Consider the following 20,102-nt stretch of genomic DNA (forward strand, 5'->3'; position numbering starts at 1 on the left):
CAATTTAAACAAATAAATAAAATGTTTAAACAACCTTCTTACAAAAATATTGATTAAATAACATAAATCTTAATAAAATGAACAAAAAAAGTGCATATTTTCACTGTCTTCTTATTTTTAAACAGGCCATTTTTCTTAGGCTTTAACATTCTTTTAGTACTATTACATACAGTATTTAAAAATATATATATATTGATTAACTAGCAAAAATCTTAATATACAATTAACAAAATTACAAACAACATAAACTGTGCATACTTTCACTTGTTTCACTTAAATTGCTGATTAAGAATTCCTAATCTTTAAATTGTAGATTGGAGTTTAAGAAAAGCAACATGTCAACATCTCTGTTTGATGCGGAAGTGTGCAACGCATGCGTGTTGTGTATGTGTACGTGCCTGAATATCACGTGACCGCGTCGCTCGCGCTGCGCAACCGGAGACCGATCCGTGTGTGACGTCAAACTGCCGCGAGAGCTACTTTCATAACCTAGCGTCACTGATCGGCATGCGCAGAGCTAACATTTAGTTATGCTGAAACTATTAATGTAATTAACAAGATAATCGATACTTTTCAGAAAATATCGATACCTAAACAGCAGCTTTTGAATATCGATGTATCGATACTGCAGCATCGATGTGCACATCCCTACTTAGAAGCTTATGGTGGAGAATCAGGAAGTAAAAACGATTCCCGTTTCTCAAAACAAAACAAGGAAGTAGAGAGAGGTGTACAGAAACCGAAGCGTCTTACAGCGTTGTGACAATAGAGCAGTTAGACAAACAAGAGAAAGATAGAAGCGACAGTATCATCTGTTTATATTATTGTACGAAACGCTGCCGGCGACGCGCAAACGAAGAAAGTACCGGGACGTCAAAAACAGGGAGAAGGTAAGACAACAACTGAAAACACACAATCAGCTTTCTCGTGCTGTGAGCCGTAAGGAAGAGAAATAACAGCTAGAGAACAAAATTGGTAAAGAACTGTTTGTGGTCTTTGTACACATGGTGTGAGTGAACTTCCAGAACAGCTAAAGTGTTGCGCTTTCATTTTGTTAAAGCAAGATAAAAGAACCAGACATGCAGAGTTAAGTTTTACTAGTTGGTAAAAGTGTTGATAAAAGAAAAACAAAAAAAAATTATTGGTGTCATATACCGCTTTTCCACCGGGGCTGGGGCTGGTGCTGGAGCCGGTTCTCGGCCGAGGATGGCACCATTCAGAGCCGGCTCGCGTTTCCACTGGCAGGGAGCAGAACCCTGTCAATTCCAGTTCATATTTATTTCCATGTACATTTATATTTAAACTGAGTAATATGAAATAGAATGATATAAAACACAACAGTGCTTCCTGTCATTTTTTTTTAAATAGTCATACGTGATTTAGGCAACATATGCCTACTCTGATTATTCTAACTGTTTTTTAATCAAATGTAATATGATATAAAACACAATCCCTCATTAGAACGTATAAAAAGTTTTTTCAATACGTAATTTAAAAGCAAATAATTTAGTCAAAAGCACAAGGAAGCGCTTCAATACAAAGTTAAATCAAAAATATAAAGTTCTGAAACTTAACTTTGCCCTCAGTCAAAACGATTTGACCAGGTACAAATAACAGATTTATAAGGCCGAAACTGACCGTTAGACATATGCCCAAAATGAATTATATATCATGTTTAACCGCTACAGATATCAGACATCATAGCCAGCGGTGAGTTTCAGAAGGACTTGCCGAGATGAGGCTGCGTTCAGCGAGTTACATGAGCGCCGAGCACTCGGTGGTTGCGTGGAGCTCACATCTCTGAAAACATCCAAGCTAATTTTTAAACAGACACCATCTTTATTAACCGACCACAGTTTTGGACTTTAAACACATACATTCTCGCCTAAATAATGATTTATAACAAAATAACAATAATATTACGAACATTGTAAAACTTTCTTGCTCTATTGCCTTTGCTGCGCAATGGCGCCTTTCAAACTGCAGTAACCAGAGAAAGCTCCGCCTACTGACGACGTAGGTTTTCGAGTTCGAGACCAGCAAGGTTTTGGGGCCAGTTCGGAACCAGGATCTTGGCACCGGCCCAGGTGGAAAAGCGGTAATAAAGGTGTTTTGTAAACTTTCACGAGGCTGCATCCAGTTTCTTATTCGCAGCTATCCGTTTCACCTTAAAATTAGGGCTGGGAATCGTTTCCAAAAAGAATCGATTCCAAGGCGTTGAGAATCGAGAGTTCCATTAAAGGAATCGACTCCTTCATAAGCACAAGCCCCGCCCCTTAGCTGATGTCGTCTGTCAACTAAATCACATTATTTTCTTGTCTAAAACAGTACAGATTTCAGAAAAAAACTGATGGATCAAGTCTAGAGCTGTGGAATGACAAAATATTCTGCATGCGTAAAAGCAAAAGCTTGTTTGCACACAGCAGATATAATTACATATAGCCACACATTTAAAGTGCATATTGCAACTCCAGAGACCCCAGAGTAAATGTATAGAAAAATAGCATAGGAATTAGATTTTAATTAAAATATACTCATAAATGTGCTAACTAGGCTTCTGGAGTAGTTTTTTGAGATAATTTTTTTTCTGCACCTGAAAACCTCCAAAACCGAAAGTCACGTATGAGAGGGAGTGCGGTCGATGTAGTCAATAGGGAAACAATGGATCGCGACGGCAATGAGAGTTTGGAGGAAATTGTAAATGTTTATTCACATTCGTATGACGGACCACGGCCATACAGTTATGAGCCTGCTATGCGGACAAGAGAGCAGGGACAGGCCAAGTTTAGACAAAACGGCCAGAGGAAACAGATTGAGTTGTGGTGTGAGGAGAATCAGTGGAGAACAGGGCAGGTGTCTTGGTGAGAGACCAGTGTTAGCTTATAGATACATACACGTTAGCTAGCGATATGTAACAGTGAGCTCAGATCACAATATTGCACATATTATTATCATCTATCAGCCAATAGCAAAGCTAGTATTAGTCATCTATGAGTATTGATACAACCAATACAGACACATTAATAAGCGTTGATCAGTCGTATGTCACACTCGTTAGTATCTGTACACATTAAAATTACGTGATATAGTGGGTTCTCATTACCGCAGGAGAGATAAACACGTTTTGTTTCATAGGTGCTTGTGTGGGAAATGCGCAACCACGGTCACAGCTGTGGGAAGTCAGTGCTGCAGGGAGTTGTATGCATACTGGGCTTTAGTGAATGTCACCCCCACAGTTGATATCCAGTGCCGGACTCTGCAGACGGGTTTTGAGGCTTGCTGTCTGAACTAGGAGTGTAATGGTTCTCTGTAAAAAATTGAACTGCACAGTTCTCCACCAATGCCAGATTTGCGTCAGCAGATTTAAGATAAGCCAAGTGCCAGCAGACATGAATATGTTTAGTGCAGACTCAGATCATTTATTACAACCACGGCTCATCTTAAATCTGACGACGCATTTATAATATGGTTTGTTAGAAATTATAATGCGTAAAACAGACTGACAAAGTTCAGCTAATGTTTGTCGATGGATACACATTTGACACCTACAACAAATCAAATAACGTAGACAAATTTCAATAGGATTGACGTATGCTGTAATATGACCAGTCATTTATGCTTTTATCACCCGGGTGTTGTGAGCGCGCGAGTGCAGGTGAGACCTGAACAGCACATGTTGCTGTTTAAACTACACTCATTCAAGCCTTGCCAATTTTTAAGTGCAAGATGATGCAGAAGAAAACTCACTTGCGCGCTGTGAGAAGATCCGAAGCGCGCATAAGGAAAGTCTCAGGCATGGCGCAAATATTGAGTTGTCTTTGAAGCGCTTAAACGGACAGATTCACACACGAAGTAGGTCAACATGCCCCTCTTGTCGAGTATCTTAACAAACATAGTAGGTTATGTCTTAAGTGAACGAATGAAACGGACGAAAAACAACACGTGTACATTATCAGTGTACTGGATAGGTTTCATTCCTCTTAAAGCAACAGCAGCATATTTCTGCTGTCTGTTAAAAGTCAAGGATATCACTCACTGCTTGTGACTCAATAGCTTCTGTAACTTCAATTATGATTAATCTTTATTTAATTTGTACATATGCAATGTCATGTTTTATTTGATTAATTTAATCCATTTCTACCTTGAAAGATATATATACAGTATCTTATTTAATTTTCTGCTTTGCTCTGTTGTTTTATTGGTGATGTTACTTGTAGCTTGATTATTTGTTCTTATTTTTATTTGTCAGTAGTGTTGTCACGGTATCAAAATTTCAGTAGTCGGTACCAATACCAGCAAATATCCACGGTTCTCGGTACCAGTTTCGGCACAAAAGCAAAACACCAGTACATGCTAATTAATTAATTCTTTCATGCTGATGAACATCCTCCTCAGTCTGCTGCTGTATAAGACAATTAGAATAAACTTCAGTAAGTCAACTGACTGAACAAACATGCATATGCAATATTAAAACAAACATCAGTTTTTATACTGCATTTACACAAATTACTTGCATTAAGGTAACTGTATATTAAAATAATAAATGCAACAGATATATTTTTCTTTAGTTTAAATGTGGCTTTTTAAACGTAATAGTTATCTATCCAAGACATACACATTGCTAGTCATACAGTTTGATAGTTTTCTAGCACATAGATTTCAGATAGGCCTATATAAAATCTGTACTGTAAACCCCATCCTGTCCTCCCATTAATTTTACCCCATTACAGTTATAAAAGCATTAAATGGTTAATAAGGACACTTGACTGGATTAGCATTGGCGCTAACAAATTAACACGCAAACAGGGACGTTTATTTTAACGTAACCTTTAACTTAACATATGCTACAACATTCATAATGCAAACGTGAACAGAATTTGAAACTTACCGCTTGAACTTGTTAACTTAAATCCCGATGCTTCCTCTGAAACTCTGTTAGTTTTCTTCTTGATATGACTTTAATCTGAAGTATTTCTGTGCGCGTCTCTTGTGGATCAGAGCCGCGCTTATCCGCTCATCACGTCTTATTGCGTCTATAAAAAGTTTCCGACTGACAACCTGTCAGACAGAGCATCAGTACCCGGTTGACCCGGGCGGCGGTGGTACCGGGTCTTATGAAAATTAGGTACCGACAACTTTTTTATTTTTAGGTACCGACTTGGACCCGAAGTACCGGTACTTTTGACAACACTATTTGTCAGTAGTCCCTTTTCCCTGAACATAGCACAAACCGAACCGAACAGAAACCGCGACCCTAAAACCGTGACACAAACCGAACTGTGAGTAATTTGAACTATCACACCCCTAGTCTGAACCCATACGTGCTACAGATAACCTATATGCACTTCAGACAGGAGCATGGACCACTCCAGCCCAGCAGACATGAGTATGTTTAGGGCAGACTCAGATAAGTTATTACTCTGAGCTAAATAACTATGTATAAATAGAAAATTAAAGATTTTGATATTAAAACAATATAATTCTGTTTCTTATTTACAAGTTGCCTATATTTACGTTATGACTACATATGTCACACATTTTAATACCATTAAGACAATCAATACTGATATTTTGTCCCTATCTCCAGACAATACCGCTACACAGCATACAGGCAAGTTATCCGCTGGGCCTACGGCATTCTGGGCAGGCACATTGGGAAGCCCTTGCCTTCATGTGTTGTGTCAGCCATTAGAAAACAGTTTCCTGAAAAAGGACGAACTTACAAAGGTTTTCAATGGCCCCATTTTGGTGACAATCAATAAAAAAGTCACAATCACATATTGTCCTGCGGTATAAAATTTGTTTATGATCAGATATAAATCAAGCAGATATGCATTTATAGTTAATTCAATTCAGTTGTATTTACATTACACCAAATCATAAGAAAAGTTATCTCATAGCACTGTTAATACACAACTCAAATCACAACATTGCAATTGTTAAAATAAACTATTCAACATTTGAAGTGGATCAAAATCTTTCATCAAAGTTGTACGAGTTTTGAACAATACCCGTTCCTTTCTTAGGACAACTTTGATTAACTTTTTTGATCCACTTCAAATGATGAATACTATATATGTAGATGCAGAGGTGGAAAATTACAAAAATATTATACTCAAATACAAGTACTACTACTTTGATGAAATTGTAGGTGGTGCTGTCTTTTAGCGTCGCAGGCACGTTCGGGATACTAATTCAATAATACTTTTAAAAATTAAATGCTGATACATCACGAGTTTTAAAAGATATCACATTTATGACAAATCTCAAAATGGCGGACAGGCCGATCATCCAATCGTGACATAATCGTAATCACCCGATCCGGCACAACTCAAGGAATCCGTAGATGCCAAGATCACAAATTTCTGACAAACATTTCAAAAGTTACGAGCAAAAATAGCCATTTTTCAAATCTCGCGACCTATAGGTGGCGCTGTTCCCCATTGTGACAAGGACCCCCAGTCCTAGGTGTCGATGAAGTGTACAAAGTCTTGTACCAATAGATCGAAGAATGGCCGAGATACAGCCTCCAATACATTTTTGGGTCAACTTTGAAAAGTTGAAATACAATGACAAAAATTGCAGTCTCAGTCTGAGCAGCTCAGTCCAAAGATAGTCTGAGCCAATTTTCATGACAATCGGTCACAATTTCTAGGACTAGAAGCGAAAAAATGCAATACTGTACTTTTCAAGATGGCCGCTACTGTAATGGGCGGAGTCTTAATGTAACACGTGAAATGCGATGAGCGTGATGAGTGCATGACATGTGCCGAGTAGAATTACTGTGTATCAATGGGTTCAAAAGTTACAGCCGTTTGAAAAGTGCATGTTTGAACTGCTGGTGGCGCTATAGAGTGAGTGCTAGAGACCCCATACTTGGTCACTTGACTAATGAGTACAACCTCTACGAGTGCGCAAAGTTTCACCATTTTCCTACGTACGGTTCAAAGGGCTACCATAGACTACCATTGGTTAAGTAGAAGAAGAATAATACCAACAGAAACACAAGAGCTCCAAGCAGCACCACCGAGGCCAAGCCCACACTTTGCCCAGCGTACCCACACTTTACCCAGCGTACCCACCACACCCAGCCCACACTTCCCCCACATGCCCACACACAGCCCACACTTCCGCCTGTGTACCTACAGCATGCCCACACTTCTCCCAGTGTACCCACAGCACGCCCACACCCATCCCACACTTCCCCCTGTATGTCCACACTTCCCCCAGTGTACCCACACTTCTCCCAGTATGCCCACTCTTCTCCCAGTGTACCCACAGCATGCCCACACCCAGCCCACACTTCCCCCATTATGCCCACACTTCCCCCACATGCCCACACTTTCCCCACATGCCCACACACGTCCCCCAATGTACACACAGCATGCCCACACCCAGCCCACACTTCCCCCAGTATGCCCACACTTCCCCCAGCGCACCCACAGCATGTCCACACAGGTCGAGAAAAATAGGTGACAACAAAGTAAAACCAGTAAACACACAATTTACATAAAAGTATGGAATACGGCCACAGCATGCAAAGACTCCACACCGGTGATCCCACAACCAGGCTGCTGAGCAAAGCTGATAGAGGTGTAAGTAGCCATATGTAACAATAACCAAAGTTGCAGCTATGATAGCACACAGCCACAAGAACAATATGTACATGAAACACGGATATGTTTAAATGACAGCCGAGAACGTGATCACAATGTACACTTCATATATACAAGCACCACGCGCGTCACTTGGGATTCGATCCCGTGACCTTGCCGTTCCGAGGCGTGTGTTTTATTTGATGAGCCACTCAGTTGACGTAAAGTACTCTGCCTGCCATCCCTGACGCGGCTGAAATGAGACAGTAGAGCAAAAGTAGCAGAAATACAGTGTATAGGAGGAACAGATGTCGGAAGTGACAATGAAAGAAAGAATGTCATTTTGTACTTGCATTGTTTCTGTTGGTATATATTTACATGTATTATAAAACACTTTTAGTTGCACTACATACATCGCACTTTATTGTATTTCATTACTTAAAATGACATTGCATTTAGTTTGTTTACATACTTGCACTATCTGTGCACATACTTGGAAATTGAAATGTGTAAATGCGCTACACGAGGTTCGAACCCGCGACCTCTTGTACCCCAGGTTTGCGGTTTATCAGGTGTGCTTATAAACCGGTAGAGCAAAAGTAGCAGAAATACAGTGTATAGGAGGAACAGATGCCTGAAGTGACAATAAAAGAAAGAATGTTAGGGCTTGGCCCCTAACAAGAACAATAGAGCTCATAGCCCCTTTGGGGCTTGGCCCCTAATAACCAGTCAAAAAATCTGCTCAAGTAAAAGTAAAAAGTAGCTTGTTTAAAATTGACAAAGTAAAAGTTACTTAGTTACAGTACATTTTAAAAGAGGGTGTGGACCTTTCCTGTTTTATGCAACACCAACAATAGTCATAGTGCCTAATTTTATATATTAAAACGGGTTACAAGTGCACTGCACTAAATAAATAATTGTTTGCTTTGGTGATGGGGGTTCCTCGTAAAGTCCACTGTCATCTCAAGGGGCTTCAGCAGGGCTGGCCCAAGCCTTCAAGGGGCTCTATGTCGTGATGCGGACAGAACCCAAGCGCAGGCAGACAAAGGGTAAACACAAAACTTTATTAAACAAAACAAAAACCCACAATGGGGAAACACGACGAACAAAACAAGAATCAAAACTAAAAAACTACCTCGAGGGGAATAAAACAAGGTAATCCAAAAAGGTAATCCACGGGTTAGACAAACGGGCAGGAAAACACATAGACTTGAACAGAAAGCAACATAGATTGGATACGAGAAGGAATGAACCGACCTGCGGCAAGGGATACAGAGACACTAAATAGGAAAACACTAACTAGGGGAGATTGAACGGGGACGGAGACGGGCAGGTGACAAGGATAACACTAATGGGGAAACTGGGTGGACAGGTGAGTGGGATGAAACACTAATGGGGAGCTGACGGAGAAACAAGGGGGAGCGAGGCTAAAAGACGTGACACCGGAGAGAGAACATGGCATTACAAAACCAAAACAATGCCATGCTCTTTCTCCACAAAAAACACATGGGTCTGACATGATCCTGCCACAAGGCTCAAAAACCAAGACAAGGAGAGGCAGGATCATGACGCCCCCAGGCGTTCTCCAAGGGAGCACACTGACAGGACAAGACCGACAGACACCACAAACAAAGATCAGAACAAACTAGGGGCAGAACTGACATGATGACAAATGGGTTGGACATCAGCATAAACATTAATGGGAGGGGGGGAGGTGGAATGGGCAGGACAAACTTGGGGATACTATACTTGGGTGGGGACTTAGGAGGGATTGGGGCTCGCTTCCTAGAGCGGGTGGAGGGGTGGGGCGGGTAGAGCTAGGTGGGATGCAAGGACCTTTCGTGGAGCGGGGGGGTAATGGACGGGTAGAGCTAGAGGAGACGGACATGGCAGGGGAAGGCTGGGGCCACACAGACTGGGCTACCGGCTGGGCATGGCAAGGTGTCAGCAGGAATGCCGGCTGGACAGGCTTGGCCCCGGCTGGAATGCTGACTGGACAGGGCTGAGCACCGGCGGGAAGGCCGGCTGAGTCACCGGCGGGATTGCCAGTGGGGGTGACGGCTGGACAAGACTGGGTGTCGGTTGGACAGGACAGGATGTCGACTGGACAAGACTGGGTGTCGGCTGGACAGGGCAGGATGTCGGCGGCTGGGAAACAAAATGTGTATAACACTTAAAATATAAAACATAAATTAGAACGTAAAACCTGCTAAGAAGTTTATGTTCGTCATTCATTTTTTTCCCATAAAGCAGCCCGAAGAAACTTTTGGGGAGTTGCTGGAAATTTCTTCAGAAGAGTGTCTGAAAGAGAAATGTAAATACACTTTAGTGTCAGATACTTGTTATGAGAGAATTTTGGGAATTTTTTCATCATTTGCACACCCTGCAGTTGTTACAAACCTTCATACATTTCCTTGTTGTGCTATACACAAATCATAAAAGTTTGTAACTAAGCCGTTTTGGGTCACCATTGACTCCCATAGTAGTCTTTTGTTCTAGTATGGGAGTAAATGGTGACACAATTTTTATTTATTTATGGGTGAACTATTCCTTTAAACACCTTCAACTAGGGCTGCAACAACTAATCGATAAAATCGATAACGAAATTCGTTGTCAACGAATTTCATTATCGATTAGTTGGTCTGTGACGTCACTTGCGAGCTGCGCAGTTATAAATCAAGCGCATCTTCTTCCCTTTTAAAATTACCGTTTTAGATGCGTCTCTCCGTGCAGCATGAGCTGCGCAGTTTTAAAGTCAGACGTGTCTCTCCGTGGATGCATCTCTTCGTGCAGCGCGAGATGCGCAGTTTAAAAGTCACACGTGCCTCTCCGTGCTGCGCGAGGTGCGCAGTTTTAAAGTCACACTTGTCTCTCCGTGCAGCGCGAGGTGCGCAGTTTTAAAGTCACACGTGTCTCTCCGTGCAGCACGAGGTGCGCAGTTTTAAAGTCACACGTGTCTCTCCGTGCAGCACGAGTGATGCAGTTTTAAAGTCACATGTGTCTCTCCGTGGATGCGTCTGTCACGGTCTGGCAGAAAGAACCCAAATGCAGGCAGCAGTGAAGGGGTTAACACAACAAAGCTTTATTAAATGAACAAAACAAAAGGCCCACGATGGGGGTAAACCAAGACAAGACTAATACTGTAAGTAATAAAACAACAAGAAACAAAACACTTCCCTCGATGGGGCAAAATAAAACTAAACAAAACACGACACAACGTCAAGGCAGGATAACATAAAACAACTACTCGTACAAACTATGACACGACTGAGAACAAGAACATCCAAGGGCAAGGTAATCCACAGGGAGAGCACGACACGCATACAAGCACAAAGCACAACGAACGAGCACAGGACAAAGAAACAAGAGGGTATATATAGGGAACACAAACGAGGGATAACGACACAGAGCAGGTGTGGGTAATCAAACACTTAGGGAAGGATAACGAGGAAACGAGATGGCGGGAACAGAGACGAGACACTGGAAAAACACATGAGAGGAATAAACATCTCATGGTCTTCCCACATAAAACCCAAGAACTCTGCCCCGATCCCACCACACGACTAGAATTTCATAAACAAGACGGTGGGACCGTGACAGAGCCCCCCCCTTAATGAACACCTCCAGGTGTTCACCAAGGGGTGACTAACAAGACCTGACAGACTGGACCAAAGACAGAAACCAGACAAACATGGTGAACAAGACAAGGGGTAGACAGACAGCAAGACTACAGGACTGGGGTGGCATAACAAAAATAACAAACATGGGAGGGGGGTGGGCAAAACAAGAGTTCATAGGGGGTAGTCCAAAAGGGTAGGGGGTAGTCCAGTCCCCGGCTGCGCTCGAGGGCGCTGAGTCCTGGGGGACTTAGGAGAGTCAGGGGGAACAGTCTTTGGCCCTGGGAGTCTACCAGGGACCGGCTGGACGGGCTTGACGCCGGCTGGACATGGCTGAGCCGGCTGGAAGGCCGGCTGGACTGGCTGGAAGCCGGCTGACTGGCTTGACGCCGGCTGGAAGGCGGCTGGACATGGCTTGACGCCGGCTGGAAGGCGGCTGGACATGGCTTGACGCCGGCTGGGAAGGCCGGCTGGACATGGCTTGACGCCGGCTGGAAGGCCGGCTGGACATGGCTTGACGCCGGCTGGACCGGCTGGACATCACGGACTGAGCCGTGGATCACCGGACTGGACGCCGGCTGGATCACCGGACTGGACGCCGGCTGGATCACCGGACTGGACGCCGGCTGGATCACCGGACTGGACGCCGGCTGGATCACCGGACTGGACGCCGGCTGGATCACCGGACTGGACGCCGGCTGCACCGGACTGGACGCCGGCTGCACCGGACTGGACGCCGGCTGCACCGGACTGGACGTCGGCTGCACCGGACTGGATGCCGGCTGCACCGGACTGGATGCCGGCTGCACCGGCCGGGAAGGAGACCACGCTGCCCGCCGTTGCCTCTTCTTCTTATGCCTGGGACCGTGACAGCGTCTCTCCGAGCGGCACAAGTTGTGCTGTTTTAAAGTCAGACGTGTCTCTCGGTGCATGCGTCTCTCCGTGCAGCGCGAGGTGCGCAGTTTTAAAGTCAGACGTGTTTTGCATGTATCTCTTCAAGCTGCGCAGTTTTAAAGTTTAAAGGGGAGAGGTGTTTTAAATGACAAAATTAAAGATTATATTAGTAAAACCCAATTTGTGGCGTTTGCAATTTGCAAAGTACATAATAGGCTAAATACCCTGATTTGGTGGTTTATTTAGTTCAGAGGTGGGTAACGAAGTACATTTACATAGTACACTTTTTTAGTATTTGTACTTAAAGGTACAGTGCTAAATCCTTGATCATGGCTGACCATGATGTGCCCCCTCTACCACCACACACTTGGAATGTATCCTTTGAAATATTTAGTTTTCTGGGGATTTCAACCTGTGCAATACACATTAAATAATAAATTGAATTGACAATTTATTGGCAAAATATTTTTTAATTTGTTTTTTTACAAAAAAAAACATACGTTTTCTTAAATCACACAATACATTTAATATACTTATTTAAATGGTGTGAAAATAAATCTAAAAATAGTATTCTCACATGGTCCAGTTCAGAAGAACTATGTGAAGAGTTGTCTGGTTGAAGGGCAAGTTCAGCAAGCTGAACTTGTTAGGGAGGTTGGCACAGCATGCATTTTTACACTGCTGTTTGGCAGCAACTCCGCAATTTTATTAATAATCTCTAAATAAAGAAAACAATGTTTAAATAAACTCATACATTCATAGCAAAAAATCTATAACTATGTATATAAATAACCTACCATTTTGCAGTTTGAAGTTCAGGGCCTTTAGTTGCTGATTCTCTGCTCTCAAGGCTTTGATTTATTTTCTCAGGTCATTTACAGGTTTATGTCATTTTCTTTGTTTTTTCTTCTATTTTTTTCAAGCAACAGCGTGTCATTTTATGTTTTTTCAACCTAAGTTAAGAGACAAAATTAAAGTCACAGAACAGCAAAAACACATGTGTTGTCTTTTAAACAATGTTAATATGATTCATCAGGAAGTTATATTTTACTTTTTTAAATCTCTTCTGGACTTGACGGTGGGCTGTTTTATGGACTAAATATTATTTTCCTTTTTATTGCTCTCTTTCAGGCGGCTTGCACTTTTCTTTTTGCCTTCTCTCTGACTCCATTTGATTTAGACGTTTCAAGTAGCTTGTCCTTATTTTCTGTACAGGAAAGGTTTATTATTTCTAATGATTAGTTCAACCATGAGGAAAAATAAAATATGCATGTCTTCACTTATTTACCAATCTCACCATTGAGCTTGAGTATAAGAGCATGAGAGCTTTCATCTTCATACTTGACATCAACAACATCCCCCTTGTGAACTACAGTTTGAAGAATGTCTTTTCTCTTTACAATGTCCAGAGACACGTCCATTTCTGTCCATTCAATTAATGCCCACATTTTGTCTATAATAGCAAGAAATAAAGGAAAAAAGAAAGAAAGAAAGGAGGTAGGGAGGGATATTATATTAGATAGATATTTTTTCCAATAGCAATACAAAACCGTTATAACTTCATTGTTGCTTAATGTTTCCATGTTAACATATTTGCATATATGTAATGTTAACTCTGTTAAGAAATCTTGTGTATTTGTATTTTTTCGATGTTTTCACTAGACCATTGTTTTAGGGTGTCTTTTATACGTTCAAGTATTTTATTTGATGGAAAATTAAGTTTTACTTACCCGATTCACTAATAGACGGCGCAGTTGCACTGTTCTTGCTCCAGAATTTACAGCGTTTGACGCGTTTCGTAACCAAGCAACAAAATAACCCAGCAATGGGCCCTTATAGCAACAAAGCTTACTTAAAATATTTACTTATAAGACTTATTAATGTATTTTAATGTATGACTTATTTTAATGTATTTCATTTTAATTAAAAGTATAAGAAGATCACGCCATAAACTTATAATCATCAATCTTAGAGGACGTCAGTATTATATTATACGATATCTACAGGAATCCTATAAATCCATAATAATTCCTGCAGGAGTGTTATAGGGCTGCAGCTATCGATTCTTTTACTAATCGAGTATTCTACTGATTTTTCCATCGATTAATCGGGTATTCGGATAATAAGTACTTTTTCTTTATTAAAAAGCAATACTAAATATACAAGAGAAAATAAGACAGGTCTCTTAAAATGAGTAAAACAACTAATTTGTTTCCTTTTTAGAACAATTAGTTTTTATTGCTGAAATAGCATACATTAATATCTGTGAAAACTAAACCCATTTAGTACATTCCATTGCCATATTAAATTCAAAATGCAATATAATACAAATATATAAATAAGAAACATGAATAAAAATGGAAATAATAATTTCAAACAATAGCCTATGACTTTTATTTTGGCAGGTTGTCAGAAGACCCTTATTTTTTAGTATGTCTGTTTCTTCACTCAAACAATAACATGTTTGTGAAATAAACTCTCAGCGCAACTCTGGAGGTGAAGTTCATGTCCTCATTCAGCGCAGACGCAGACAAATTCATGAGCATCACGCGTGTAGCACGTTAAACTGTGCAGTTCATTCACTCAGACACGCAGACCAGACAGATGAAATGTGTAAATAACAGGATTCGGTGTCCACTAGTCCGCATCTAGTTTGATGGACTCAATGCAGCCGGAAAACAAGTTTCACTCGTAAAATAGACTAAAACTAAGTAAAATATCAGTTCACCGTTTCAATAAGCTATTAGGGCTGTGACGGTGGCAGTTTTTTACCACTGCGGTGGTAATAGATGGTGCGGTGGTTGAGAAATATATATTATTTATATAAATAATATTTATATTATTATATTTGCGTGTAGCAACCACATGACGAGTGGAAGAGAAATATAGACCTTATTTAAATACTTGAAATTGTTAAATAATTGAAATATGATATCTGAAATAAATGAGGATGAAGCATCCGTCAATGTTTAACGCGCAAATCCATCAGTGAAACGGCACACTACAGCATATAAAACATTTAAATAAACATCAGTAAATAATGAAAACTTAAATGATATAAGAAAGCTAAATACTAAATAAAAAAGCTCTTGTTGCAGTAACTTCAGTCAGTGGCGTATTAACCCTTACAGTCCTTAACAATTCCATTTGAAACAAACTGTTTAAACCTACATTGGCTTTCCTATTCAGATTGCCATAAAAACTTTACTTTTTCCGACTCGTTGATATGAAATTTACTTGTTGACATTGTCCAGATTAAAATGTGTACAGCTGCACTAAATGCGCGTTCAGAAGATGTGCACAGGAGCGCAAATGAATAGATGTCTCTCCGCAACCGTGGCAAAACCTGCGCGCGCTCCGACACTGAGCAAGCGGGTCATAGCCAGTTTTGATTTTACGTATCTGTTCATTTCACAACAAGAGCCATTGCAAAACCCGCAGAATAACCTGGGTTTTGCCGTGCAGGTCTGCGCTCGAACGCACCAACGGAAACGTATGCCAATAATTTCTGTTAATTTAAAATCTTTTAAATAAAACCATCCACAACTGAAAGGCTACAACTAGCAATCGTTATCGCAACTCTCATATTTATTACACCTATATTTGTCAGAGTGACGTGCACTACCGCCAGTGGCAGTTCACCACCGTCATGGCACTTTACCATCGCGGTGATGCGGTTGTTACGGCAACCGTCACAGCCCTATAAGCTATCAGTTATTTATCAGCATGAGAAATACGTGTGAGCGTGTGAACAGACTAAAATGCGTGTGTCTCACGGTGAATGCATGAGACTTGAGAGCCCTGTAACATGTACAGAGTTTAACGGGCTGTGCGTCAGTAATAACGGTCCGTGGGGAAACGTAGTGCTCCGTGTGTACTGTACTTAAATTGATTAAACGAGGCTTCGAGGCAACAAAAATTGCCTCGATGATTTTTTGTATTCGAATAACTCAAGTTACTCGAGGAATCGTTTCAGCCCTAGAGTGTTACATTCCTGCAGAACATAACACAGTCATACAGGAACAACCCTACAGGACTCCTGCAGGAATAAACCCTGACCTGTAGGATGTTCATTCAGTCCTACAGGATTTCTGCAGGATCCCTGCACATAGAACCAGTCATACAGGAACAACCCTACAGGACTTCTGCAGGAATGCACTCTGTCCTGTAGGATTTTCATTCAGTCCTACAGGGTATTCATGCACCATTCCTGCACATTGAACCAAAATCCTGCAGGATTCCTGTAGAGTTTTTTTGTAAGGGTTTCTCCCCCATAGAAGTTCATTATAAGGAAACAGCTTAATGTGGCTTAAGATCCGAAACAATGACCACAGAAAATAGCCAAATAAGAAGAGCCAGAGCTCCCAGAGAGGAGCCTCCAGGTAGAAGAAATGGAGATAGAGAGAGTGCATTTTACATTTACTGCAAAATTCAAATGAAAATGAATTCCCGGATTGATTATATATGTTTAAGATAGTCAAGCAAAACTGTAGCAAAATTATCATTTAAATATTATTTTCAATAAATGCATTAACATTAACGGGTTAAACATTTGGGATTGCAGCAATATCAGTGTGCCGATTCTTGTTTTTTCATTTAGTATTTTGGCATTTTTTTATGTTTACATTAAGTACTGATATCAGTGAACATAAAATGTATTTATTTAATTTGGTTTTCCATGGTCGTCGTTTCGGTACGTTAAGCTGCTTCTTTATAACGGGGGAGAATGCTTAATGTGAGATTATTCGCTTTATTCAGTTAAGACTCGTTTTTTAACAGCAGCTATGAGTAAGGTTTGACAGAAATTTGGGCTTCCCTGGTTGTTGTTTAGGTACATTAAACCACGTTAAGCATTTAAGAAAGTTATCCGACTCTGCTCCTCTCAACCGCAGACTCCGTTTTCACTCAATACTCGCGTTTTCCCCTTCATGAACAACTTTTGCTACACAATAAAAACACCTTGTGGTTTTATCGATTTGAACAACCATAAACGACAAGAAATCGTTCAGACAAAAAAAAAGAGTATGTTTTTGAGACTGTTTGACTTGCTTTACCTCAAAATGTTACTTAAAGGCAGGGGTCTTCAACGTTTTTCGGGGCAAGGACCCCTTAGATGAGAGATGCATGGAGCAGGGACCCCTGATACTAAATGTGTAAAACAGAGCTTTTTAAATATAAACAACCCATATTGTTACAGCAATATTATGTTAAGACAGTACATTAGCACTTTATGCACATTATGCATGTTATTGTTGCTCACACATCATTTTCTGTGTATTGTTTTTATTATTAAAATAGATTGTCTGATTATTTTAAGGGATTTGCATCCTCATAATTTTTCATTTTACTGTGAGATGGACAGTTAAACATTTAATTGTCCTGAACCTGAAAATTTAATTAATCTAATGGGATGACAGAGGTTGCCTCTGGATGCGAAAAAAAACAGTGCAGATGTTATGCATTATGTTGTAAAAGCAGGCCGATTTATTAAGTGCAGTCAGTCTTGCCAACTTGGAGACTTTTAGATTTAGCGACTTTTTCGGATCACACACTGACGCATGAATGAGATACGCATGTACAAACAGTGTTTCCAAGAACTAATCACTTATTGACATTGTTTGAGCATTTATGATTCAAAACGCAATGACTGTATGGACACATAAACATGAACACAGATGGATTTTTGCTGTTCAAAGAAAGTGACTGCTGGTGGGTAGTTTTAAGTGGTCGTGTTCACTCTCTATTACATAAGGTTTTATTGTCTGCCAACATAAAGAAACAGAAAAATAAGTCATTAAGAACCAATTTATTTTCCATTTGGGTGTATTGTTTTCAAATTAGTACTTTGCATGAATTTTAAAGGGATCCCATGTTTTACATTTTTAACAAAAAGATGTCTGTAAACATTAATTAGCGGGACCCCCTGCAGTTCCACCATGGACCCCCTAGGGCCCCCGGTGAAGACCCATGCTTAAAGGAGTAGTTCGCCTCAAAATGAACATTCTGTCGTCATTTAAACCTGTATGACTTTCTTTGTTCTGCAATACACAAGTAAATACAGTGTCTGACTGAAGCGTTTTTCTGTGTGCTAGCAGTCATGCCTTTTTCTGTTATGTTGTTTGTCTGTCCACTTTTAGGCTTCTTTACCCCACCCGTACCTCACTCTTGCCCTCGCCATGGATGCATCAGGAGGTTGTTGGGTCAATTGCCTGAACGAGGAGGACCTGCCTCTGATGGATGGCACATGTGATGCTTGTGAGCCAGATGAGCCTCAGCCAGCTGGCCTGGTGTGCCCACTTTGTCGCTTTGCTTTCTGTGTCAGCCATGCAGATAAACATTCGCAAAGCACCCATCATCAGCTTCAGGTGTACCGTCCACCAGACCCACAGCCAGACATCGAACCACTAGAACATACTCAGACGTCTGAAAACAGAGCAAAGAGGGAAGAGGCTGCTGCAGGTGAGGATGAGGATTTGACGCTCCCACATGGAGTAAGGAAAAGAGACACAGTGATGGTGGAGAGGCTGAAATGTAAGGAGCATGGACAGGAGGGCTCACTTTACTGTAAAGAAGATGAGATGATCATTTGCGTGGTGTGTGCTGTGCAGGGAGAACACAAGGAACATGAAATTATTACTCTCAAAGAAGCGTACCTGTGGCAGAAGGTCAGTAAGCAGATGCACAAATGTAAGAGCTACATTGTAATAGATTATATCTCTTCTTCTTTTTCTATTTTCCTGCAGTTAATTTTGTTGGAACCATTTATCATAATAGTTTACTTAATAAAACCAATTATATGGCAAAGACCTCTTAAAGTTAATGTAGACCTACTAAGACAGAGGTGAGGAACTTATTCGAGGTACAGTCCCGTGCCAGGAGCAGCTGCTCTTAGGTAATAAGTGTCTTCAGCACTAAACAGACAGAAGAAGAGTCACGGCCTGAGCATGAAGCATAATATATATTATAGTATATAAATATTCATAGATTTCATGTGACGTCACGCAGTGGTACTGCCTCCATTTGTAGGAATGAATTGCAACATGCCATCTATCTACTGTGCTGTGAAAACAGCAAATCACAAAGACATTGGTTAACATTACATACGTAACATATATCTACCACCAGCATTTCCCACAGGATTTTGAGAGACTTGTGGCACTGATGATGTCACAAACAAATGACCACATTTGGGACGTCATCGTGGCGTGTTCATGTTACTTTCTAATCTGTCACATTATACTGTATTTAAATACAACTGGATGCCCAATAAAGCCAATCTGACATATTTTCTGTTCTGTTGTCAGACATGAAACGAGTATAAAGTAGTGACTGAACGCGACCCAAAAATACCTTGTGCTTAATTCACCAGCAATCACTTTAACTGCTGCTAAAATCATGATTTATAAACGCACGTGACATCATCTGACAAAATCACAAGACTATATGGCTATATTACTTATTTGTCTCATGCCGTACGCATGCTTCGCGAATAAGACCCATTGTCTTTTTTTCTTGTCAGAGCGCACCAGAATGCATAAATTGAATGTAAAAAAATCACAAACATTTTCTTGTTGATGCCCCCACATCACCCAACAGGGCTTTAAATTGTATTTGTGTCACCTTTTTCACTTCTTCTGAGTTTGCAGGTCTGAAACATAACAGCCAGGGTTACGCCTGTTTCACACTCCGTTTGGATGTGCTTACACCTACAGACATGCTCAAATTTGTTGGTACCCTTACACTCATTGAAATAATGCTTCATTCCTCCTGAAAAGTTATTGTATCGTGTATACTTGCAAGCAGAGGTTGCACTAGACTTTTTCATTGTCTGTCATTTTTACAGACAGGCTCGAAAAAAATCCGTCATAATCTATTTTTACCCATCACTATGGTGCAATGTGATATTACGTGCCAATTAGCATGTTTGTGACATCATCGTGACGTACATGTGTTCTTTGAACTTACTGTATTTTAATACCCAATAAAGCCGAAGTCA

At 40.8% G+C, this 20,102-nt stretch overlaps 1 protein-coding gene across 1 annotated transcript; it reads left to right on the top strand.

The window, feature by feature from the left end:
* The first annotated feature begins 474 nt into the window (after window positions 1–474).
* On the top strand, window positions 475–18,966 carry trim44 (tripartite motif containing 44). Its single transcript, XM_057327121.1, has 2 exons — window positions 475–890; window positions 18,244–18,966. Exon 2 carries the CDS (start codon window positions 18,283–18,285, stop codon window positions 18,949–18,951), a length of 669 nt encoding a protein of 222 aa, XP_057183104.1. The 5' UTR covers window positions 475–890; window positions 18,244–18,282; the 3' UTR covers window positions 18,952–18,966.
* The last annotated feature ends 1,136 nt before the right edge of the window (window positions 18,967–20,102 follow it).

The sequence above is a fragment of the Triplophysa rosa genome, unplaced genomic scaffold, assembly GCF_024868665.1.
Source record: "Triplophysa rosa unplaced genomic scaffold, Trosa_1v2 scaffold175_ERROPOS813387+, whole genome shotgun sequence".
Lineage (NCBI taxonomy): Eukaryota > Metazoa > Chordata > Actinopteri > Cypriniformes > Nemacheilidae > Triplophysa > Triplophysa rosa.